Below are 26,542 nucleotides of genomic sequence, written 5' to 3'. Positions count from 1 at the left end.
TACGTGCTTTACTGCTCTTGCCGTCCTCATAGAAACTGTTCAGTGCTGATTTCTAATAATACTTTGTGCCTTAAAGTCTAATTTACGAATATGTTTACCCCGGTTTTCTTTTGTTTAGTACTGTGTGGGGTATCTTTTCCCTTTCTTTCGCTTTCAACGAAAGGTTGAAGATCTAACCTAATGTTTCAGGTGCGCCTTCTGTAAACAAGGATAATAAAGCTGAGTTCTGTTTTGTTTTTTCCCCCAATCTAGGCCTTTTCACTGTGATTCATTGTGATTACTGACCAATTTTCACTTTTTTTGACCTTCTTATTTTGTGCTATTTGTCCCTTTTCTAAAACTTGTGTTTCTTTCTTCCCTCCTTTTGAATTGACTTAAATCCCCCCAAGCTACCAACTCCCGTTCCATAGTTTCCCTTTACTGGTTAGGAAGATAGACTCCATTCCCATTCTTTTAGTGGCTACCCCTGAAATTTTATCGAGTACCCTTAACTCAAAATCTAAAAGTTGGCCAGTATCTTCACCCCTCTCCCAAGTAAACAGGGACCTTAGAGCTTGCTCTAATCACCCCACTTCTGGCTTCCCTGCTGCGCTGTCCATCATGCTACATCTAACTCATTGCTTTCCTTCTCTTCCCCAATATCACCTTATATACCGCTACAGCTGTTTTGTGCCACCAGCGTTTGTTTAGATGTACCACATTTATTATTTTCTCCACTCATCCTTCCAGCTTGCATCTCAGACATCAGTCCTGAGACCACTGTCCTCCTTCTTCAACTACTGCTAAAATGTGGGGTCCTCTCGTGGCAGACTACCAGGTTGTGTTTGGTTGATTGTTTTCTGAATCGTTAAATGTCTTCATTTCACTCTTGCCCCTGAAAGACAGGCGCATGAGGGTACAAAATTCCCAGTGGGCAGTTAACACACTTTCAGCGTTTTCACAAACCCAGGGAAAGAGTCTTCCCAGAAAAGGGTTTGACACTATTTTGACACTGCCTCCATGTGACTTCCGTCATTCAAACATCTAACTATAGTTCTTTGCTAGATAATCTCTTTTCTCTCTCTGGCCACTTTAAAGGTCTTTTGTCTTCAATGTTTGGAAACTTTACTATAAAACGTCCAGACACGAATTTCTGTTCGTTTAATCAGCATGTGAGTTGCTGGGCTTTTTGAACCAGAGGATTCGTATCATTTATCAACTCTACAAAAATTCGTAGCCATTTATCTTTTTGATAATGGCTTCCAAACCAGTAGAGGAAAAAGCAGAGAATAAAGAGGAGTGTGGGGAATTGCTCTAAGTCTCTCTAGTCTCTCCTTCTGAATTTCCATTAGGTGTATATGGGCTCTATGTCCGTTATATCTCTAAATGCACTGCGTAGTTTTCGTCTCTTTTTCTCTTTGTGGAACACTCTGGGTAATTTCTTCAGCTCTACCATTTGATACGTTAACTTCTCTAGCTATGTCTAATCGACGGTCTTAACTCTCACGTCAAGTTTTCAATTTGAATTATCTTTTCATTTCTTGAAATTCTATTTGGTTCTTTTTCAAATGTGCTTGGTTGTTTTTATAGTTGCTTTCCCCATTCATGTTTTCAATTCCCTTTGTAATTTATTTAAACTTATGTATTTTGTATTCTGTATCTGGTAATTCCAAAACCCCAAAATCTCTAGGTGAATAATTCTGTTGTTTCTGATTCTTACTCATGGTGGCTTTTATCTAGTGTGTTCTGTGATTTTTGACCATGAGCTCACACTTCTTGGGAATTGTTCTAAGGAATTCTCTGAAGACATGGATGATTTATGTTGGCTTCTGCTAGAGGCCTTACAGGCATTATAGGCCTGGCTCCAATATATATATGGTAGTTCTCAGCTTGACACTTTCAGACTATACCAATAGTATAAATCTAGGTCCTAAACCAATGAAGTCACCCACTGGCCATGAAATTTTTTAAAAATATATCTACTCAGAGCTAAGCTAATAAGAACACAATTATTTTTACTCCGCAGGGTTGATTTTTTTTCTACCTGATCTTTTTCCTGAGAATGTAGTCCTTTCTGAATTCTTACCTAATGTGAGGTGATCTCTGATCTGGCTCCTCACCCCAATCCCACCAAGTGCTGAAGCTCTATGCCAATGCTTCTTAGCCTTTTCCACATCATAACACACATCGAAAATAGTATTTGTCTGGTCCACTGACATAAACTGTGGGAGCTGCTTCAGGGCAGAGAAGACAGGTACTGGGGTGGCAGATGGGGGGGGGCGGTTCTGGCCTGCCTAAGCAATAAAGTAATCAGTACCTCAGCCACTCTGTCACCCACTCATGGCACCCTGACAGCACAGGCCGACTCTGCTCTAGGACATCCTGACCCTTATGGAGCTCCTAAGGCATGTGGCTTACCTGTCTGTACCGTTCCAAACTTTCCAATTTCACTGATCAGTAAAATTTTGAAGAAATATTTAGGGACTGACATATGCTTGTCAACATGGGATGTACAAAACAAGGACATTAGAAAAAATTTAAAACAATTTTTTTTACCACTTATACAATTATTTCATTAAAGACATTTCCATACCAAAAACAAAAAAACTTATAAAGAATATTTCAGAATAATACAAAGACCTAAATCTCATCTCGCATTAATTTGCTAAGGACTGGCATGAATCTCTGGGCTGGCACTTGGGACTAGTGGACTAGACTCTTTCCCTTTCCATAATCCCAACAGCTTATTGGAAAACTGGCGTACTTTACCTTTTTTCACAAGAGACACCGTCGATATCCATGCTCTGGGAACGTGAGAGAGACTGAGATTGGGTTTCAAGGCTATTGGAGGGCGAGCTGCTGAGAGAACTGACTCCTTCACTGCTCTGGCTTCGATGAGCTACTCCTAACCAGAAAAGACACGAAAAATTCAGTTTCCTGTGAAGTAACATTAAAGCCATCTGTAACGGCGACAGTCAACACACACAATCAGCATTCAGACCATCATGACAGTCAGCAAATGAGGAATCTCTATCAGGAGACCATGCTAAATGTTTAATATTAAAATCACAGAAACAGCAAGAAATCACAGTTTATCCATATAGGTCATATGAGGTCAGTGACACAGCTATATCTGACAGCCCAAACTGACTCCTCATCATTCGTCTTTCACCAATTCAAATATGGTCCCTGAATACAAATTAGCTTCCATGATGGTCCAGAAAAATCCTTGAAATGTATCAATAATAAGATAAATTAATAAATGGCTACAGAAATATAAAGATGGATAGATGTGTGACACAGCAAATATACCAAAACGTTAATGGTAGGATCTAGATGGTGTATAGATAGATGGTGCCCATTGCAAAATTCTTTCCACTTTGGTTTAGGCTTAAGATTTTCACAACAAAATGCTGAAAACATGCCAACAGAGCCATCTAAGCCATGTCCTTAAATACAGATCAACTCATTTATTGATTGAACATCTCACTGGATGATAGTTTGGGGAAAATAAAAACCCTGATGCTGCCCTTGCCCTCACGGAGCCTACAGTACAGTGAGCCACAGCGATGAGTACCGGGCAGATTCTTTCTTTCTTTCTTTCTTTCTTTCTTTCTTTTTTTAAAAGATTTTATTTATTTATTTGACAGAGGTAGAGACAGCCAGCGAGAGAGGGAACACAAGCAGGGGGAGTGGGAGAGGAAGAAGCAGGCTCCCAGCAGAGGAACCCGATGTGGGGCTCGATCCCAGAACGCGGGGATCACGCCCTGAGCCGAAGGCAGCCGCCTAATGACTGAGCCACCCAGGCGCCCCCAAGGCAGATTATTTCTTACCAATGGCTTTAAAACCATGTTTTTCTCATAGAAATAAAAAACTACTCTAACTCTACAAATATCTTTCCACGAAAAACAAAACAAAGCAAATTTTACCCAGGCATTTGCAAGTACTTTAAAAAATACATACGTATGCTGCTGAAAAGAAAATGAGACTGACACTAATAATACATTATATGTTAATTAACTGAATTTAAATTTTAAAAAATGAGACATTAAAAAAAAACCCAACACAACAACAACTTGAATTACCATTTATAGCTGAAACAAGTACCAAGTGGATAAACTTGAACACTCCCAGCATTACAAGAAAGTAAACTTGCCACCCTTCCCTGTCTCTCATTGAAGATCAGAAAACATTCATCCATTCCTGATAGCGGGTTTTAACCTGTTTATTAAAGCTTCTGCAGGACTTGTGAAAGAGAAACTAAATCCTCTATTCCTAAGTAGACTCAAGGAGAATACAGAAAAGTACCTAATGTGGTAAAAACACTGAAATAAGCCTGGAGAAGACAGAAAAACTCCAATTCCTGAATTCAAGAATGTCACCCAAAGTAAGTTCTCACTAACTATTTACTGAAGGAATAAATAATACAGCCTCAACAAGGTCCTCAGGAGAATAATATTTTACCTAGCACAATGAGAGGTCTAACAATTTTTTAAAAGGATTTATTTATTTACTTATTTACAGAGACAGTGCACGCATGAGTGAGCGAGTGTGAGCAGGGGGAGGGGCAAAGGGACAGAGATAGAGAGAATCTCAAGTAGACTCCACACTGAACTCAGAGCCCTATGTGGGACTCGATCTCACAACCCTGAGATCATGACCTGAGCTGAAATCAAGGGTTGGACGCTTAACTGACTGAGCCACCCAGGTGCCCCTACTAGCTTTAAATAAAATTAATCAATAATAATAAAGTTCAACAATTTTTACGGAATAGCAATTAAGCAGCTTTAAAATTTCTAGCTTATAAATAAAACCAGTTCTAAAATTAAACAGGGTAAGTTGTTTAAAAAAACCTGTATTGCTAGGGGCACCTGGGTGGCGCAGCGGTTAAGCGTCTGCCTTCAGCTCAGGGCATGATCCCGGCGTTGTGGGATCGAGCCCCACATCAGGCTCCTCTGCTATGAGCCTGCTTCTTCCTCTCCCGCTCCCCCTGCTTGTGTTCCCTCTCTCGCTGGCTGTCTCTGTCTCTGTCAAATAAATAAATAAAATCTTTAAAAAAAAACCAAACCTGTACACTGCGCTACGCTATGCGTACAATGACCCTATGGTAATACAACACCGGGTACACCAGACAGTACAGAACACTGTGTTTGCAATATTTTAACACCAAGCATATCATCTGAATTCTTTTTTTCCTGAACCCTCCATGTAATCTTCATGTTCTGGGTCCAGCGGGGCAATTCTCCCCAGAATTTATGATGTATCACGGGGCTCCTCAATCCCACCTAGAAGCTGGCGTGACCCCACTGTTTCCTTAAACTTAAAAAATGGAATGGTGTCTTTGACTTTATTTAGAATCAATATAAATTAAATATTGTGGCTAAAACCAAATCAAAGCAACAGCACAAAATCCTGCTTTGTTTCCAAAGCGCGCGTGCGCACACGCACACACACACACACACACGCACACGCCCAGGTGGCTTCTGTGGTGCTCACTCTCTCCCGCTCCTAACTTGGGAAACTGCTGTCAGGAGGCCAAATTTCAAGGAACAGAGATTTCCCCCCTTTCTTCATCTTCATAAAGGCAGGTATTAAAGAATTAAAACAGACATAATCTCCTCCAATTCTCCTTTACAAGATGAGAAATTCTCTGCATTATCAACTTAAAAACAAGTCTTCAAAAAGTGAAGGTGTGTGTAACAAAGAATGGAGAAAGCCATGCCTGCCGAATAAAAGATGAACTACAAACTTTCAAGATGGCAGCTGTCCAAACTTTTATTACTAATAAGAGCTTGTTAAAGGAAAATTATACATTCTGGGTGGGAAGGCCATAATTTTAAAGGAAATAAAGAGGGTTTCGCTTCTCTAAGATTTTCCTCCCAGTACTACAGTATTTCCTGAATGCTATTCCCTTTCAGGTATAAACCAGACCAAATGCCCATTTAAGCTGTAACACTAGATCTAGTCGAGTATTTTACACACACACACACACACACACACACACACACACACAGGTTAAGCTGTTAAAAAGGTATGTGTGTGGTGGGGGGTGACTTGGAAGGTCTTGGCCAATCCTCTTCCTTTACTGATGAGAATACTGAGATCTATGAAGTCTAAGAACTTCCCTTATTAGCAAGTTAGAAACAGAGGCAGGATTAAACTACATGTCTCCTGACTGTAAAGAAACGGCTGCTATTTCTGCTGCCCCAAATTGCTGAATACTTCTTTGATCACAGCTATTTTAAACCAAAGCTATATGCTTCATGCATTCTAAAATTACAAAAGCAAAACTTAAAAAGATATTAGTGTTATAAAAAGAACCATCACTCTACTACTGATCAAAATTCTAAGGCTACTTTACATAGGTCTTGACAATGAACTAAGCTAAAGGGTTAACATTCATGGAAAACACAAAGAACGCTCATAGTTTGGCCAATACCTAACCTCACCCCTCGACAGTACTTATAAGGAGTATATTCTATTCCATAAAGCCGACTGATACATTCAGTCAGCAGCTAACTTTCTCTGAAAACATTTTGTTCTTGTGAACTAACACAAACAGAATGAAATTTCAAACCTGAAAAGAAAGAGAGTGGTACCTAAAATATTAAGAGAAGAAAACCAACAACTCAAATTAGAAAGATGATTTAATCGTATTTATGAGGTAGAGTTTCCCTTCTTTCGTGTCAGAAGGGCGAATCATGCAAAGAATCATACACCTGGAATCAAAAGACCTCGACTGCTCCTTAGAGAACTGGCTGAGTGGAGGGCTAGTGCACAGGAAGGACAGGATGAGCCTGCAGCGCCTTACGGTGCCAACGAGACAGTACTCAAAAAAATAAAAAGACGAGCATATCAAACAGAGGAGTCAACCCAAAAGAGCACCCAACGGCCAAAGCTAGAACAATCTGTGTAAAATAATAATGCAAAGATAAATACAGCACTTTGAATTAGAACTCAAAGTACAGGGGCGCCTGGGTGGCTCAGCCTTTAAGCGTCTGCCTTCAGCTCGGGTCATGATCCCAGGCTTCTAGGATCGAGTCCCGCATTGGGCTCCCTACTCAGCAGGAAGCCTGCTTCTCCCTCTCACACTCCCCTTGCTTATGTTCCCTCTCTTGCTGTCTCTGTCAAGTAAATAAATAAAAAATCATAAAAAAAAAAAAAAGAACTCCAAGTAACAAAATAAATATACATGAGTTCATACTGATGTAGGGAGAAGGGACAAATGTCCCTTACAGAAGAATTCCACACGACATATCTACACGTAGACATTCTCCACTCCAGAAGGTAAAGCTTAATTCCCACTGCCCGAGTGGGGTAGGCTGGACTTAGGAACTCGATTCCAAAGAATTGAGTGTGGAAAGGGAAAAAAACATCCTGACTTCATAGTGGAGAGACCTGGCGATCACCAGCTTAACCAGGTGAAGGTGAACATCACCAGGGGTGTGGTATAGACAGTGTGCACCCGAAGAGGAAGTGATGAGAGGGGCCCTTCGCATGTGTGATTCTCTTCCCTCAAAACCCCAACCCCCAGTCTAATTACAGGAAAAACATCAGACAAAGCCAAATTAAGAGATACTCTACAAAGCTCTTCAAAACTGTCAAGATAATGAAAACCACGGAAAGACTAAGAAACTGTCACAGACCAAAGGAGACTCATCTTTAGTTAACAGTAGTACCCCGAAGATTTTTATGGTTTCAGGCCTCACAGTTAGGGCTAGTTCTTCATATACTTTAAATATTAACCACTTATGAGATATATGATTTGCAAATTATCTTCTCCCATTCTGTAGGTTGCCTTTTCGTTTTGTTGATGGTCTCCTTTACTATGCAGAAGCTTTTTATTTGATGTGGTCCCACTTGTTAATTTTTGCTTTTGCTGCCTTTGCTTTTAGTCAGATCCAAAACACCATCTCCAAGACTGACATCAGGGAACTTACTGCCTGTGTTTTCTGCTAGAAGTTTCACGGTTTCCAGTCTTACAATCAAGTCCTTATCCATTTTGAGCTTTTAATGTATGGTGTAAGGTAGTCTAGTTTCATTCTTTTGCATGTGGCTGTCCAGTTTTCCCAACACCATTTACTGAAGAGACTGTCCTTTCCCCGTTGTACATTCTTGGCTCCTTCACTGTAAATTAATTGACCATATATGGGTGGGTCTACTTCTGGGCTCTCTATTCTGTTCCATTGATCTATGTGAATGTCTTTATGCCAGGCCACACGGTTTTGATTTCTATAGCTTTATAATAGTTTGAAATCGGGTAGTGTGATGCCTCCAGCTTTGTTCTTCCTCAGGATTGTTTTGGCTATTAGGGGTCTTCTGTGGTTCCACACAAATTTTAGGATTCTTTGTTCTGTGGAAAATGCCATTGGAATTTTCATAGGAATTGCGCTGAATCTATAGATTGCTTTAGCTTAGTATGGACATTTTATCAATATTAATTCTTCCAATCTATGAGCACAGATCTTCCCATTTATTTACATCTTCTTTAAATTCTTTCATCAACATCTCGTAGTTTGCAGCGTACAAACCTCCTATCTCCTTGGTTAAATTTATTCCTCAGTATTTTGTTCTTTTTGATGCAACTGTAAATGGGATTTTTTTTCCCCCATAGTTTGTTATAACTGTATAGAAACACAAGAGATTTTTGTAGGGGTGGCTCAGTTGGTTAAGCTTAGGTCATGATTCCGGGTCCAGGGATCGAGCCCCATGTCAGGCTCCCTGCTTAGCGGAGAGTCTGCTTCTCCCCTTCCTTCTGCCCCTTCCCCCTGCTTGTGTGCTCTCTCTCTCAAAAACAAATAAATAAAATCTTTAAAAAACCCAACAAACAAGAAATTTTTATATATTAAGTTCGTATCCTGCAACCTTACTGAATTCATTCATCAGTTCTAACATTATTTCGGTGGAGTCTTTAGGGTTTTGTACATAGAGTATCAAGTCATCTGCAAATCTGACAATAGTGACAATTCTACTTTTTCCTTTCCTTTTAGGATGCTTTTTTCCCCCCAATTGCTTTGGTTAGGACTTCCAAAACTATACTGAATAAAAGCAGCAACCACGGGCAACCTTCTTTTGTTCACAATCTTGGAGGAGAAGCTTTTGGCTTTTCATCGCTGAGTTTAACATCAGCTGTGGACTTCTCATACGTGGCCTTTCTTATATTGAGGTACATGTCCTCTATACTCCCTTTTGTTGAAAGTTTTTCTCATAAGTGGATGTTGAGCCCTTATTCTGCAAGCCCACATAATTTTTATCCTCTGTTTTGTTAATGTGGTTCATCGCCCTGACTGATGTGCAGACGTTGAACCCTCCCTGGATCCCTGAAATAAATCTCACATGATGACCACATACATAAGATCCTTTAATGTACTGTTGGTTTGGGTTAGCTAATATTTTGTCGAGGATTTCTGCACCAATATTCATTGGGGATACTGGTCTACAATTTTCTTTTCCTGTGGTATCCTTTTCTGATTTTGGCACCAGGCTAGTGGCTGGCCTCATAAAATAAGTTTGGAAGTGTTCCCTCCGCCTTTTTTTTTTTTTTTTTTTTTTGGAAGAGTTTGAGAAGGGTCAGTATTAATTCTTTGAATCCGCTAGCGAAGCTGTCTGGTCCTGGACTTTTATTTGTTGGGAGGTTTTTGATTAATGACTCGATCTCCTCACTAGCAATCCGTCTCTTCTGATTTTCTATTTTTTCCATGATTCAGTCTTAGAAGGCTGTATGTCAAAACACTAATTTTTCTTAAATGCGCTCCCTCAGACTCCAATTGGGAGACTGGAGACAGATGGCAAGAAAAAGTGCCAGCATATTCCCAAATCAAAAGCAGAGAATTACTTCCTGGACACATACCTACTATAAGCTCAACAGATAGAAGAGAAATACAAGACGGCTTTATTCAGAGTTTTCAATCCAGTCAGGAAAACAAGATAAATGCACACAAAACTACGAACGGCTTGTGCAGCACGATTCCTAAGGGTTATCAGTGTCTGGAGTGAGTATGATGGTGACTAGAATAGGAGCAGAGATGCTCTGAAAACAGAACATGGAGTTAAATGAAGGGGGGCCTGATCAGAGAAGACCCTCAAAGCTCTTGGACTACATTACAGCTGCAAACACGGAGACAAGGAAGACTTCTGAGCAGGTGACATGTCTGATCTCTCCTACTAAGCCATAAATTCCCCAAGAGACAGGAAGTACATTTCATGGAAACCACTCTCACACATTACTGACTTCTGTGCTCTTCGTGGACTTGAAGGCATGACCTAAGCAGTGAAAGTAGTAGTGTCATAATGTTCACATCCCACTGTGTGGGCAGAGTGCTAGTGGGTAGGTTTGGAGTCAGATGCAACAGAAGTTCAAGGACCATGGGGCGCCTGGGTGGCTCAGTCGTTAAGCTTCTGCCTTCGGCTCAGGGCGTGATCCTGGAGTCCTGGGATCGAGCCCCACGTCGGGCTCCTCCGCTGGGAGCCTGCCTCTTCCTCTCCCACTCCCCCTGCTTGTGTTCCCTCTCTCGCTGGCTGTCTCTCTGTCATATGAATAAAATAAAATCTTAAAAAAAAAAAAAAAAAAGAAGTTCAAGGACAAGGTTAGCCTAAATGGGGATAGAGGAGGTGAAGAAAGGGACCAACCCCAGGTCGAAACAGGAAGCTGGTTCCCAGACCTACATCCCTCTAACAAGCTGTCAGCACTCTGCCCAGACTCCCAAAGTAAGTACCACGACCCTAGGAATGACGCTCTATAATCCAGCCCGTTATAATAATGCAGCCAGCCCAACAGACAGAACATCCTGCCCCTTTGGGGGCCAAAATACATGTAAAATACAACCCCGTTGGGTGACCAAAAAGCCACTCCTGTGAGATGAAATACCCGCACCAGCAGAGGATACACCGGTCACAACTACAGCGAAAAGGATTTCAACCACCACCAGGAGCCTCCCAAGCCCTGCAGTCTGCAAGGGGTCCCACTGCAGCCCGGGGCTTGGAACTTCTGCCTGAGCCTCTGCCTCCGGCTTGCTTCTGACTCACCCTGGAGCCCTCTTTCCTGCCCTCTCCCAAGCTGCAGACCAAGTGGAAACAATAGGGCTTCTTTCTGAAGAAGAAGAAGAAGAAAAGATTTAAATACCGGATTAGCAATCAAGGGTAGGATGAAAGGTTATAATTTTGTCATTGCTAATAGCATTCTTAGCCAAAGACAATTAACTATGAAAGTGTGGTTTTGTTGAAATTTCTATAAATTGCTGCTTTTTAATAATGATGTTCAGTATCAGAACTAGAGAAGGAAGTTGAGGAGAACTAAAGATGACTGTGCCATCCCAGGCCTTGCATCAATCATCACCAAGCCCATTTCTGCCCCAGGACCTTTGCATCTGTTGTTCCTTCTTTCAGAAAAGAATGCCCAACAGATAACCACTTGGTTTGCTCCCCAGCTTCATTCAGGCTTCTTTTGAAATGTCATCTTCTTAATGAGGACTACGTCAACTCTCTAACTGAAAATAGCAATGCCTTCCTCCCCTGGCAACATAATTCTCTGGTTTCTCCACAATAATTCTCACCACTTGACAGATTTTATGGTTTTTAAAACCTGTTTGTCTTCTCTCACTAGACTAGACCTAGAACAGAACCGAACAGACACACGAAAGCATTTATTTATTTATTTTTATTATTTTTTTTTAAGATTTTATTTATTTATTCCACAGAGATAGAAACAGACAGCAAGAGAGGGAACACAAGCAGGGGGAGTGGGAGAGGAAGAAGCAGGCTCATAGCGGAGGAGTCTGATGTGGGGCTCGATCCCATAACGCCGGGATCACGCCCTGAGCCGAAGGCAGACACCCAACCGCTGTGCCACCCAGGTGCCCCACACGAGAACATTTAAATCAACAGGCAGTAAAAGAGGGCAGCATGAGTTCACAGCGTTCAGTAGATCACTGGTACCAACCGGTACAAAATGAAATGTAAAACAGATCATAAAACATGTCAAACGAATCTGGAGGGTTTAGAATAACAAATGTAATGGGATATGGAAGGATGTTCCTTATTTTTAGAAGTAATAATAATCCTAAGTTGTTGACTCCTGCCCGACGAAGGGCCCTCTGACACCCCCACCGAGGCCCGCCCGTCTTGGCTTGCAGCCCTGGCTCCTAACACAGTGCCTAGCACACAGAAGGCATTAAACACGTGTTTAAATGTATAAATGGAAGCAGGACGAAGACCATTTTCAAACATAAGAAGAATTTAGGTTAAATTATTATTAAGTATATTAAAGACTAGCAGTCAGACAGAGGAAATGGCTTCTGCGTTTCTAATCCAAACCCTGGAACTAGCCCAGAGGCCAAACATATTATTTGGCTTCTTACTCATTCCAAACAGGCCCCGCCGTTCATTTCTGCTCCCAGAGTAGAGGTTCTTTACAACAGATGGAAACAGAATTCAGGGGGTCGATATTATAGTAGCTGTTCGATTAGCTGCTAGATCTTTTATTTAGAGCATTTAACATAGAAACACAAATTACTATGTCACAATCTTTAAAGATATTGTGATAACTATATTTCTATATAATTGGTTTCCTTTGTAATCCTACATTTTATTATCTGCATTTAAAAATACACCTTGAGATGCCGATCACAGGCTTCCCCAGTTTGCCAAAAGAACTCAAGAAAAGACAACAGTCTTTCAAGAACTCCGGCTGGAGAGGGTAGAAAAGGCATCCAGGAAACTTGCTCCACTAGACCTAAGAATTCTGTCAAGATAAAACCAGCTGATAAAGGATTCACTGGGGAACTCTTGTGCAAGAATGGCCACATCTTCAGAGAGGTCACAACAGCCAGGAAGGGTAGGGCTTTAGTCGGATATATGCAAGATGTCCGAGGGGTGGACATCAAAGGGAACAGAAGGAAGAGAAGCATAATTTCAAAACAAGACTGTAAAATAAAAATCGTCCAAGGGGGTTAAGAATCTCTGAAGGCTGGGCAATCACGACCCGATCTAAAGACGGGGGAAGGAACTAAGAAAACCAGTTCGTCCTCCCAGGAATTTATTAAGCATAGGTTCTTAAAAGGAAATGAAAGAACACCTTCTCCCGTACTGGATGGTAAGCTCTTCCAAGAAAGAAACTGAGCCTCACCCGTCTTCGCATTCCCGGGACCTAGCACTGGGTCTGGCCTGCCGTAGGCCCTAAATCAACAGGCTGAACTGAAACGTAAAAGCAACATAATCAATGATGACTGTAAAAAAGAGGCAATCAGCTGTAGGAAAAATATTACCCATACTTTTAAAGTTTTCAGACAGGCAAAAGCAATGTCCTATTAACAATGAAGCAAAAAAAAAAAAAATTAAGAAATATCTGAGGAAGATAAATGCAAAGTTCAGGATAGCAATGGCCTGCTGGTGTGGAAGAGAGGTGCAGAGAGCCAGAGATTCCCCCAGGGGTTCACAGGCGGTGCTGTCTCATGGATGTTATCTATCACGTATGTCCAGAATATTCTATAATAACTTTTTGGTAAAACTCTAGAAAAAAATAGGCTTAGGGATTTTAAAAATTCTTCTTCAGAGTGCCAGGAAAAGCAAAGAGACAGCTGCAGCTAGTCATGGTGAAAGAGTAATGTTCTCTAGAACTCAAGGGGCGCCAGTCTGGCTCAGTCAACGGAGCGTGCAACTCTTGATCTCAGGGTTTTAAATTCGAGCCCCACATTGGGTGTAGAGATTACTTAAAAATAAAATCAATCGATCAATAGAACTGGAGTCTTATTTTGCATCTAACATTCCCAACAAAAAATATTTTTTCATTCATTCAGTTATTTAACTAGTGACACCGACAGAGTACCTACCATGTGCCAGCATGGTACTGGGGAGTGGTTCTGGGGATGGTTCTGGGGATAAGGGAATGAACAGCACTGACGAGGTCCCTGTTCTAACCTTATGTTCTAAGCGGGGGGGGGGGGATTAAAAAAAAAAAAAAAGTCCATAAATGATATTTCCACTGGAAGCAGGGTCTTTGCAGACGTCATGAAGTTAAGATGAGGTCATGCTGCTTAGAGTGGTCCCTAATCCAATAATTGGTGTCCTTGTAAGAACAGGGAAACTTGAACACAGATACACACAGAGGGATGGCCATGAAAAGACAGAGGACATTGGAGTGGTGTGGCCACAAGCTGAGAAACGCCAAGGATGGCCAGCAACCAAGAGAAGCTGGAAGAGGCCAGGGGTCTTCATTGGAGCCTTCTGAGGAAGCACAGCCCCGCCGACACCTTGACTTTCAACTTCCACCCTTCAGAATTGGAGAGAATACCCTGTCGTTCCAAGCCATCAGGTGTGCGATACTTTGCTATGGCAGCCCTAGGAAAGGGGGCATTGCAAGAAGCTGGGACCACCGATGGGAGAAGCAAGTAGCAGGACTCACTGCAGCCTCCCCACCCTTGCTCTAGTGACCTGTAGCAGAAAGCATCTCAACTAAGGAGGCTGCCAAGTGACCGCCACGTCACTCCTGGATGAGGAACTCCTCCCCACGGGTGCCCGTCCACCCAGGATTTGTGTCTGTCAGAAAGCACTTCTTGATTCTGGAACAGGAGCCTCTCCTTCATATCCAGCGGACAATATATCTACCTACGAGCCTTCCATCTACCATCAAGGACCACAGAAAACAAGCACTCACCTTCAGCTTCCTCACGGCAACTCTTCGCATTTTTTTAATGGAAAGCTACCACATCCTCTTGAGATTTTCTTTTAAGTCATACATGCCATGTTGTTTTGGCCATTTTCTCTTGTGAGTCACTTATCAATTCACTAGACGAACAGAGTTAACGCGCCCGGCACGGTTAAAGGCACTGGGATACAACGGCCGGTAAAATGGACCCAAGCCCCTGCCCTGTGGCTCACGCTTTAGTAGGGGAAGCTGAGAAAATGGGATCTACAAGTCACGTATGGGCTACGTCAGCTGGCGACAGAGCTCAAAGAAGCAGCATCCACGTCAGAGAGAGATAGCACCTTCACACGGTGTGGCCAAAGAAGGGGACCCTTGCAGAAACATCTGAAGAGCTGAATGAAAAAGCCACGTGGATTTTTAGGGCCCCAGCATTCCAGGCAGAGACAGCAAATAGGAAGGTCCCCAACAGGGGTCATGGCTGGAATGTCCCAGAAAGAGCAAGGAAGCCAGTATGGCTGGAGGAGAGGCAGCAAGGAGAAGGAGCGCAGTGGGAAAGGAGGTCAGAGCCAAAACAGGGCCAGGTCACACACAGCCCCAGGTCAAGGTGAGGACTGTGGCTTTCATTCTTGATGAGGCGGGGAGCCAATGGAGGGAGCCAACAGAAGACTGACGTGGCCCACCTTACAAGGTGCTTATTTTCTGTTTTGTTTAAACTTGTTTATTTAATAAATTGGTGAAAAGTTGTTTATCCGACCTGCCAGGCACACAGCTAATAATATCTGCCTAACCGTGATTATGAATAATGGTGATTTGGTGATTATGTGAGAAACATAATCAGGACTGCAGAGCGTAGAGTGCGCGGGCCAGAATTAGCCATCTAGAGCTGCCCAAGTCTTCCAGGAGTTTGTGATGGCAGCGTCACGAGCTTGCTGTGAACAATAACCCTGCGGTTACACGAGATTGTACTTGTGCTTTAGTGCGACCCAGTCCGGGCTACCCTAAGAGACTCAAGTGAAGCGAGGGTAGGCACGGAGACAGCAGTTAGGAGGCCACTCCGATAATCCAGGCAAGACATGCTGGTGCCTTGGACCCCGCTTCTGGCCCACTATTTGTTTTTGTAAATAAAGTTTTACTGAAGCACAGCCACGCTCATCATGCATTGCCTGTGGCCGCTTTTGTGCTACAGGGGCTGAAACAAATAGCTGTGACAGAGATTACACAGCCTGCAAAACCAAAAATATTTACTACCTGGTCCTTTACAGAAAGTTTACTGACCCCTGATCTAGACTAGGAGGAAAAAAGAAGAGGTGATGTTTTAGGCTTAAGCAACTAGAAAGAAATCAGCTGCCATTTGTTGAGATGGGATTCTAGGAGAAGACAAGATGTGAGGAAATACCAGGAGCTCAATCTTGGACGTGTAAACTGTGAGATGCTTCTTAGACGATGTAGGAGTCTGAGGTTCAAGGAACAGTTCTGGGCTGGGGAAATCAACCTAGGGGCCAGCAGCTTAGAGATAATAATTAAACCTGGAAAACCAGATAAAATCAGTAAGAGAACCGACACAGATGGAGAGGACAACAGGTTAAATATTGAGCCCTAGACCCCTGACATTTACAGGTCAGAAAAATGAAAAAGAACCATACAGAGCAGCAAGAAGAAACAGAGACAGGATGAAAGCCACGAGAGTGCAGAGCTCTGGAAGCCAAAAGTGCTTTAAGAAGAGGGCCAAAGCCCCATCAACTGAGGCTGAGACGGTGACTCAGAGCAGACCGCAGGAGGCCTCACTCAGCTGGATTCGAATCAGCAGTGGGTGCAAGGACAGACGAAGGAGACAGAGGATAGGCAAGTCACTCCGGAAGTTTTGTTGTGATGCAGAGCCGGTGGGGTGGAAGCTGGCAGGGGAAATGAGATCAAGAGAGTTCCTTTTTATGTATTCCCACGATGGGAGAAGGAACAGCACGTATAATGACTGTTAAAAAAAATAAAAGTTTTCCACTTGAGATAGAAAACCTGACGAAGCAGGAAAGATGGGAAGTGCTGGGGCAGTGGCTCTGAATAGGACAGAGGAGGTGGGATCTGCGGACAGAATTCAGTAAGGGGTGGAGGTTCAAGCTTAACAAGAACCGGCCACGCGTACAGGCAGGTAGGAGGATGCGATGATGGGCAGCTTACGGAGATTCCCTTTCGCTGGTGTCTGTTTTCTCCATGCAATAGGAAGGCAGGCCATCAGGCCAGAGCTGCACAGAGAACGAGGTGCTGCCGACTGAAGGAGGAGGTCTGAGACAGACCTGTGGAGTCGGGGAGTGAAAAGGAAAAGAGTGTGTGACCACAAATCTGAAACGAGACAGATAGCATGGTTCTGAGTTCTTCTCTAGTCTTGTTCCACTGCAGGAGACAGAAAGGAGCCAGGAAATGGGATCTGAAACCAGGAGCACCGACTGGGGTGCCTGGCTGGCTCAGTCAGTAGAGCATGGAACTCTTGATCTCAGGGTTGTGAGTTCAAGCCCCACATTGGGTGTAGAGCTTACTTGAAAATAAAATCTTTAGGGCCGCCTGGGTGGCTCAGTTAAGCGTCCAACTCTTGATTTTGGCTCAGTCATGGTCTCAGGGTCGTGAGATGGAGACCTTCATCGGGCTCCACACCCAGCGAGGAATCCACTTGGGATTCTCTCTCTCCCTGCCTCTGCTCTCCCTCTGCCTATGTGCGCACCTGCTCTCTCCCCCTCTAAAATAAATAAATAAATCTTATAAATAAATAAATAAATAAGCTCTTTATGAAACAAACCAACCAGGAGCACGGTTTAACCAAGAAAATAAGACAAAGTGAGAGGGAGACAAGAGAAAGGAGTGACAATGAATGACTATGGAATTTAAATGGGACAAGGAGGGAAGTGGGGACCCCAGGGGAGTGAGTAGTGAAGACAGTGGCACAGAGGGGGTGAGCCAAAAAGCTGAAGGTGGTGGTCAGAAAGTCACTGAGATGGAAAGGTCTAGAGCATGACCACAGCCATGAGTGGCTGATGCTGGATGGAAGACAAGGTCACTAAGGGAAAGCAGCTCAAAAAAGTGAAAGGGCAGAGTCCTGGAAGGTCATCCACGTGGCTACTGAAATCACCATGAATCATGACACGGGCTGTGCTGGGGAGACAGTGGACCAAACGAGGCAGGGGGAGCAGGCTCAGGGGACAGCTGCGACAAGGGCAGGAGTGGGGACTACAGTCTGACGACACAGGTTCAAATCGATGTGTTCTTAGGGAGGAGGAAGAGTGCTCTAGAAGAAATGAGAAAGCACCAGAGGAAGAGTGTGAATTCAGTGGGAGCCCCAGAGGAAGGGCTGTCCACAGAGAAGGATTCTGCCAGGGACTGACCGTGAGCATTTCAGAACTCGGGGTGGGGGGAGAGAGGTGTATAGAACAAGCCTTACAGAGATTAGAGACTGAGAGGTAAGGGTTAGGGTTAGGGAGACTCAGTGGGTGACATAAGCAGGACAGGGCACATGCCGTGATGATTCCTGGTGGTCCCAAGGAGGCACGGTGCCATGACCAGGTGCTACGACCAGAAGCATGCGGAGCTCCGGTCTCCTGCCAGCCCACCGCTGATGCGAAGAGATCTTAGACCCCTCCCCATCCCACTAGCTCTCCCCCAACAATCTCCAGCATTCCAGGTGGGACCTGGTCATGGTGGGACAAACAGCATTGTTGGTAGCACTGTCTCTAAGGAAAGGGTAAAAACCCAACTGGAGTCCCAAGCCTTTCCCCTACCAGAAGACCATCATGGCTTCTCAAAGGTGTACAGAGGAGACACTTCAGGCAAAGGCACTGTTTATTACTAACTGATGGTGCGGCCTAAGCATCTCTCACTTTTATAATCAACAGAAGGGTGTATAAGCAGTTATATTTACATGGGGAAGAGTCCACAACGATGCCTAACAAGAGCTATGGTAAAACTCTGCAAATACTCTTAACTGAGGAGTTACCTAGTTCAGAAAGACAGATTACGTGGAAGGCAACTAAGGGAGTGCATTACATGACTGCAGAACCAACAATCGTATTAAATTATTCAATGACATGATGACGAATGCAGGTCTGAATGCACCTGCTTTTTCAAATTAGAATCCTAATTATAATACTTATTATAATGGTAATAATTCTTATGTTCAATAGAAAAGTTCACTTGATAAAAGACAGATATTTTCAAATATACAGTATGTGTCAATATCACTGTTTCCCAACAAAGACAGTCGTGCATATCAACTATGAGCCCGTTAATTATAAAGAAAGAAATTTTCACATTAGTTAAATAATTGTCAATGAGATAGCTATAAAACATCCCACCAGGCAAACTTTTATACCCTGAAAATTCAGAGAAAGAGTTACAAGACAGTGTAAAATGAAGATAAGGAAATCCATAATTAGAGGCTTATTTCGACCATTATTTCAATCTTGCATTTTCAGATGATTTTATCATAAAAGAAAAGCACCAACCAAACTCATAAAATCAGCTGAGCCAAATGAAGTCTTAATCGCTTTGCCATCAGAGTAATTAAGACGTGACCCTGTTCGAAACAAAGGATGAAAGTTATGGAAAAGAAAAACAATTAGTTTTAACAGATCGCCGTCAAAATGAATAGAGATGAACAAAACACAATATAATGATCTTAATCTTTTAAACTACTGCTTGCAGGATTTTTTTTTGTTTTGTTTTTTTGCTTGCAGAACGTTAGAAAGTTGCTGTCCAATTCATTTCACCCTGTCGTGAAAATGTCACAACCGGAAGCCTCCTGGAAAGCTACGACCGAAACGATAAGCGTCTGAAGGGAAGGCTTACCTGATGCACCTATCGGGGAGGTAGCTGGGGTCATGTTGTGGACATTGAGCCCAAGGCTCTGGGAGGGGCCTGGGGCTGACGCTGCTATAGGAGGCCCCAGAGGGTTCTCCCTCTGCGGCGAGGTGAGCGGGGTGGTCGGCTGGGAGGTCTGTCCACCAGCAAGTCGTGCAAGGCGCCTCCGTCGGATCTACAAGAGGAGAGAAAAGACATTCTGTAACTCAACCGCAGAAACACAATTCTGCCCAAGAACAACGTTCACGATGTCAGTAAGCATCGAAAATCACGCTGGAGCTGAACAACTGAATACGCCTTGAGAAAAAGGACTCATTCAAGACAAGTAATAACTTGGCATAGCAGTACTTTCACAAACTACCACCTCACTTTTTAAAAACTGCCTCTTATTGCCTTACAATCCTGTTTATCACACTTCCTTAATAGATAGCATGCACATGCCACGACATGCCACACTTTTAAACACACCGAAGCTTGTCATTTTAATGAAACTACGTAACTTGGTTATTTTAAATAGGTGAGTTGATTTGTTTTGTTTTTGTTTTTTTAAGAGAGAGAGGGGGTGGGGGAAAGGGCAGAGGGAGAGGGAGAGAGAGAATTCCAACAGGCTCCACACCAACGCAGAGCCCAGCGTGGGGCTCGATCTCACAACCCTTGAGATCATGACCTGAGCAGAAATCAAGAGTCAGATACTCAACCGACTGAGCCACCCAGGCACCCCTAAATAGGTGAGATTTTAAATAAATACTCAATTTAATTTACTAAAGCAAAAGTTTCAAAAGTAACAAACGTTACACTAAGACACAAATTTTGCCATCACTTTCAGGAGCAAAGCAATTCAATTTTTCTTACTTAATTTTCTTACTTAATATAATCTGCCACTTCTCCCTTATAATAACACCCCAGAGTTATCCAGTGATTACAAATATCTACCACAAAATCCCAGTGGATCACAGAAATGTCTCCCTCACATTGGATAATCATTAAATTATAAACAGGCGGTAAACTCTCACCGACCACCTGCTGTCCCAGGCAGTGAGGACATGAACTACTGTGATAAGGCTTCTGGCTCGACACAGGCAGCAAAGAAGTAAACCAACGAGGCTGCTTCACTCATTCCGTTACAAATAAGGACGATGAAAAAGCTAACCTGTGACAAATGCTAACTGGGATGGACCTCATCTGAGCTAAGAATCTGTCATTCCAACACTGCAGAAAATCCGCTCCTTTTATCATTCGAGACAACCAAGGACATCCTGATTCTTGACCCCGAAGCTGAGAAGCCCACTCCTATGCCCCTGCTGCAAATACATCTATCAACGAACTTACACAAAATCCTGATGTTGTCTGGTTGTTCATCGATCTCCTTCACTAGAATTAAATCCCTCAAAGGAAAGATCAGGTCTTAATTATTAAAAATAAACAGTGAGGGGCGCCTGGGTGGCGCAGTCGTTAGAGCGTCTGCCTTCGGCTCAGGGCGTGATCCTGGCGTACCGGGATCGAGTCCCACATCAGGCTCCTCTGCTATGAGCCTGCTTCTTCCTCTCCCACTCCCCCTGCTGTGTTCCCTCTCTCGCTGGCTGTCTCTCTCTGTCAAATAAATAAATAAAATCTTAAAAAAATAAAAAATAAAAAATAAAAAAAAATAAACAGTGAGTGGTGCCCAGCTGGCTCAGTTGATTGGGCACGTGACTCCTGATTCTCGGGAGTTTTAAGTTCAAGCCCCAAATTCTGGGGCAGAGATTACAAATTAAAAAAATAAAAAATAAAAATAAATTAAAATTAAATTAATACCGACGCAGCACTTTGTCTTCTAGCAATGGTCTCAGCACCTTGTAAATCCATACTCACTTAGTCCTTATAATGAGCCTTTGTGGGTACTTATGCCCATTTTATATATGAGCAAACTGAGGCACAGAGGTTACATCCTTGCCTGATCAGTAAGTGGCAGAGCTAGAATGTGAGCCCAGGCAATCTGGCTCCAGAGCCTATGCCCTCAGGACTAATCCAATTGTCTGGGATCTCTGGGGATCTCCAAGGCCCCTGCAGAGGGTATGCTGAGGCCAAAGCTACTTTTACAATATCACTAAGACATCTGCCTCTTTCGCTGTCATTCTCAAGTGTCCATATGGAGCTTTCCAGAGACTATGTGACATGTCATGTTGCAACAACTTAAATACAGAATTTAATATGAGAATTCAGCTGTATTCTAGTAAATCAGACATTTAAATGACTTGTAGGAAAAAGAAAAAGACTCGCAGAAGTGAAGATAATGTCACTTTTCTCACCAAATGTGTTTGTTTTGGAAAATGTAGTTTTTTTCATTAAAGATACATTATTTATATTAACATACAATGTTTTTATTATTTTTTTTAGGTTTCTCACTTTTTATTTCTACTACGGTAAATTATCAATGAATAGGACCCACGCAAACAAAAGCTCTTTGAGATCGTCACCATTTCATAAGAGTGTAAAGGAGTCCTGAGACCAAACTCTGAGAACCAGGCCGCTCTCTCTTACTCACCCTTATCTCCCTACTGCCAAGGCCCGCACCTGCTCCGTAACAGGTGCTCAGTGCTCCCTGTCCTGCGCTGAACACAGAATGGTGAAGGTCACCACAAATCATCCAAGGGAGAACTGGGACTGAGATGAAAAACCTCACTGAAAGAAATTATTGAAGTGTTTCTCTCATGAACACTTACCTGGGGTGGAGGGTAGGGAATGTGGACCAGAAATTCCTGATCCAATTACTCAAGCCAGAGACCCAGGATTTGTGTTCACTGCTTCCTCACTTCCCCTCACCTCCTCAAACATCCGGTTTACCACCAAGCTCTGCTCCTTCGACCTGGGTCTACCCTCTCCCCTCAGCTCCTCGGCCACGACCCTATCCAGGCCAGCACCCTCTCTCACCAGGCCCTCTGCCAAAGGTCCCAATGAATCTATCTGTGTCCACTCTAGCCTGGTAAAAGCAAAGGCTCCACATTCCTTTCTTCTAACACTTTCAAAGTTTTAGGTTTCTGAAATGCAAATCAAACCACGATGAGATAACACCTCCTACCTCTTAAGATGGCTGCCATCGAAAATAACAAGTGTTCATGAGGACGTGGAGAAACTGAAGCCCTTGTGAACCAGTGGTAGGAATGTCAAATGGTACAGCCACCATTGTAAACAGGTGGGTGGTTCTTCAAAAAATTAAAAAGAATTACCACAGGATCCAGTAATTCCACTCCTAGGAAATACCCAAGAGAACTGAAAGCAGGGATACAAACAGCGAGCTGTTCACCCATGTTCACAACAGCATTATTAGAGCAACCCACATGACCATCAGCGGATAAATGCATAAACAAAATGTGGCACACACGCACAATGGAACAGTATTCAGCCTTAAAAAGGATGTTCTGACACGTGCTGCAACACGGATGAACCTAGAGGACATGAGGCTAAGTGAGATCAGCCAGTCCCAGAAAGACAGACACTGCACTATTCCACTTACGTAAGGTCTCCAGAGTAGTCAAATTCATAGAGACAGAAAGTAGGAGAGCGGTTGCCAAGGGCTGGGGCGATTTTCAAAATCTAAGTATAGAATAAAATCCGAAGTGATAAGAAAGCATGTTATCCTACTTTCCCCTACAATCTATTCTCCACGCAGCGATCACAGTAATTCTTTAAAAACACAAACCACCCTCCCCTGCTCAAACCATTCAATAGCTTCCCACTGCACTTAGAATAAAAACCAAGTCCTCACCGTGTCCTATGGAGCCACCGGCTGTCTCTCCAAGCCCATGGAACACCACATTAGGCGGCAGCCACGCTGGCCCTCTGACACTTCCTAGAGTACCCTAAGCTCTAGAGTACCCTAAGCTCTAGAGTACCCTAAGCTCTAGCTTACCTTCAGCCACTTGCAATTCCTTAAGCCTAGAAGCAATTTTTCTAATTCTTGGCATGGCTGATTCTTTCTCTTCCTTCCATTCTCAGCTAAAATGTCACCTCCTCCTGGAGGACTTCCCTGATCACTTTATCCAGCACGATCCTTCCCTCCACACTCATTGATACTGCAGCCCTCCAATCATGTTTCAAGCACTCTGCATGGTCTGTAATTACATTATCTATTTCTTTTGATTTTTTTAAAGATCTATTTATTCATTTCAGAGAGAGAGCGTGTACGCGCATGCACCCACGAGCGGGGGGGGGGCAGAGGGAGAGGGACAAGAAGACTCCACGCCGAGGACAGAGCCCCACGTGGGGCTTGATCCCACGACCCCGAGATCATGACCTGAGCTGAAACCAAGAGTCGGATGCTTAACCAACTGAGCCACCCAGGCACCCCTATAATCACATTATCTATTTCTTACTGTCTTGCTTATTGTTTCCCTAGTAGAACGCAAGCTCCATGAGAAAACCACATCTCTGCTGTTTTCACTGGTATCTCCAGCACTGAGTGTAGTGCCAGGCACGTAACAGCTCCGTACATACTGAACAATGGGAAAAAGTAATACATGGAATCAAGACAGGTAAAGACTGAAGCCACACAGAAGAATGTTTAACTGAATAGTCAAAGCCTAGAGTTTCAGACTTCTGACATTAACTCCTCTTCAGATATCCACTCATTCAACAAATTCGCATCAAGTACGGGAAAGTAAACTGAATAGTTCCTGCTCTCGTGGTACACAGATTCCAGCGGAGGCCAAAAGAACAACAGCCAAATGGACAAAAAGAATGCCAGGTGGTCATGAGCACCATGAGAGAGAAATAAAGTAGGGGAGGGAGGGAGAGCAGGGCAGGCTGGGGAGAGGGTGCTGCGATTTTTATATAAGGTGGATGGAAAGGCCTCTCTGGAAAAGGGGGCGTCTGCAAACACGAAGGAAGAGAGGAAGGAAACCAGGTGGGTCTCTGGGAAGTATGGCGGGAGGGTGCTTGGCTTATGCTCAAGGTCAGCAAGCCTTGTGTGGCTAGAGCAAAATGAGCAAGAGAGAAACAGCAGATGATGAGATCAGATGCATGAAGGTGAAAACACTGGGAAGCCGCCAGGGGGTTTTGACCAGAAAAGTGACATAACTCAACTCATATTTTTAAATTATTATCTTGGCTGCTATGGAGAAAGGGAATAGGCAGAGAGGCTACGTAGGAGGATGCTGACGACCCGCGCTCGGGTGGGTGGCCGTGAAGATCGTGGTGAGTGGTCACCTGGGATATACTCTGATGGTAGAGCACAAGCTCACAGGATTTGCTGATGGACTGGGTGTAAGAAGGACAGAATGAAAGCAGGTAAAAAGGCTGACGCCAGCACCTTGGGCCCGAGCAACTTACTGAATCAGTTTCCTGAGACAAAGAAGATGGAGGGACAGAGGAGATAAAAGTTGTTTTAGACACATGATTATTAAACATGCAGCTGGAGTTGTCTTCATGTGAATTCCATGATTTTTTAATTGAGTATAAGCTAGTAATTTGGGGGCGCCTGGGTGGCTCAGTCAGTGAAGCGTGTGCCTTCAGTTCAGGTCATGATCCCAGGGTCCTGGGATCGAGCCTCTGCTCAGAGGGGAGTCTGCTTCTCCCTCTGCCTCTGCCCCTCCCCGGCTTGTACTCTCTTTCTCTCTCGCTCTCAAATAAACGCAGTCTTTTAAAAATAAATAAATAAAATAGTAATTAAATAAATAGCAATTAAAATGAAAACATATGATCTGACACGCAGGACAGAGGGCAGGCTAGGGTGGCCCTTGGAGAGCTGTTAGCTTCCAGACAGCACGGAGAGCCTGAGAGAGATGAGGTCACCTAGGCAGTGTGCGCAGACAGTGATTCAGGGGTCTGAGGATGAAGCCCTACGACACCAACAACTGGAGTGGGGGAGGGGAGGCGACACCAATAAAGGAGACCGAGAACGGTGTTGGGAGGCCTCTGGGTTCGCTGGGAGAACGGACGCTGGCTTCCTAGAAACCAGTGAGAGACTTTCAACGGCGATTAACATCACCCTGTGGACAGGCTGAGCAACGTGAAGACGGAGAGTTGCCCGTTGGACTTGGCAATGAGGTGGGAACTGAGGGCCTCATCATGACCAATTTTGATGGAATGAAGGGGCTTGAAAGCCTGACTGGAGCAGGTCCCACAAAGAATGGGAGACTGGAAGTACTGATTTCTGAGACTTATCACTGTAAAAAAAAAAAAGAAAAAACCAAAAAAGCGTAAGTGGGGGAGGGGAGGGGAGTGAGTCCACCGTGAGGAGGAAGAGAAGGAAAGATGAAAGTGTCTGAAGACAGATGGGCTGCAGACCCTCGTGGTGTCACATGCACAACGCGACAGGAAATGTGGTTGCAGCAGAGTGACATGAACCCAGGATCCGTCAGGAAACCTGCGTTCTGGTGCCGCCACAGACTGGCCACGCTTGCAGGCATCTTGGGTAACACACTTCACTCTTCCCCTAACTCAGCCCTGAACGGCTTTCCCAGGTAGCCATCACAATGAAACGGGGCCGTATATGTTAAAGTACTCTAAAAACTACAGGTGAGGCTAAGTGAACAGTGGTATTGTCCTACGCTGGAGTGCGGGGAGCCACCAGATGAAGGAGCTGGTGTCCTACGCACCAGCCCGGGTGACTCGCACAACAGTACTGAGCAGAAGCAGCGAGATGCGAAAAAGCGCACACTGCATGATTCCATTTGTATCAAGTTCACAAGCAAGAAAAAAGAGGCGTGAGCACGCTTTGAGGGGGCCGGCGATGGTCTTGTTTTTTAACTGACACTAGTTTCACAGGTGTGTCCACTGTGTGAAAATTCACTGGGCTGCACACTTTCAATGTGGGTAGTCGGTTCATGGGTATTCATCTTGTCATAATTTAAATGTCAAATGCAGTCTTTTCTATGTTTCGAACATGATATAATTTTATTTTTTTAACAGATTTTATTTATTGGGGCACTTGGGTGGCTCAGTCGGTTAAGCATCTGCATTCGGCTCAGGTCATGCTGAGATCGAGCCCCGCATCGGGCTCTCTGCTCAGCGGGGAGTCTGCTTCTCTCTCTGTGCTCTCCCTTTCTCTCTCACTCTCCCTCAAGTAGATAAATAAAATCTTTTTTTTTTTTTTTTTTTTTTTTT

General features: G+C 43.7%; 1 protein-coding gene across 2 annotated transcripts in view; it reads right to left on the bottom strand.

Moving 5' to 3' along the window:
* The window catches only part of UBE4B (ubiquitination factor E4B), a 120,329-nt gene that overhangs the window by 61,107 nt on the left and 32,680 nt on the right, over positions 1 to 26,542 (bottom strand). For both annotated transcript variants that reach the window (XM_040645760.1, XM_008694744.2), the window contains exons 2-3: positions 19,448 to 19,634; positions 2,749 to 2,884 (exon numbers count right to left, since the gene is read on the bottom strand). In XM_040645760.1, coding sequence (XP_040501694.1) covers positions 2,749 to 2,884; positions 19,448 to 19,634 — 323 coding nt within the window. The remainder of the gene's footprint in view (positions 1 to 2,748; positions 2,885 to 19,447; positions 19,635 to 26,542) is intronic.

The sequence above is a fragment of the Ursus maritimus genome, unplaced genomic scaffold (assembly GCF_017311325.1).
Source record: "Ursus maritimus isolate PB19 unplaced genomic scaffold, ASM1731132v1 scaffold_32, whole genome shotgun sequence".
NCBI classification, from domain to species: Eukaryota; Metazoa; Chordata; class Mammalia; order Carnivora; family Ursidae; genus Ursus; species Ursus maritimus.
The sequence above is the reverse complement of the archived record's forward strand: the minus strand, read 5'-3'. Positions and strand labels throughout refer to the sequence as shown.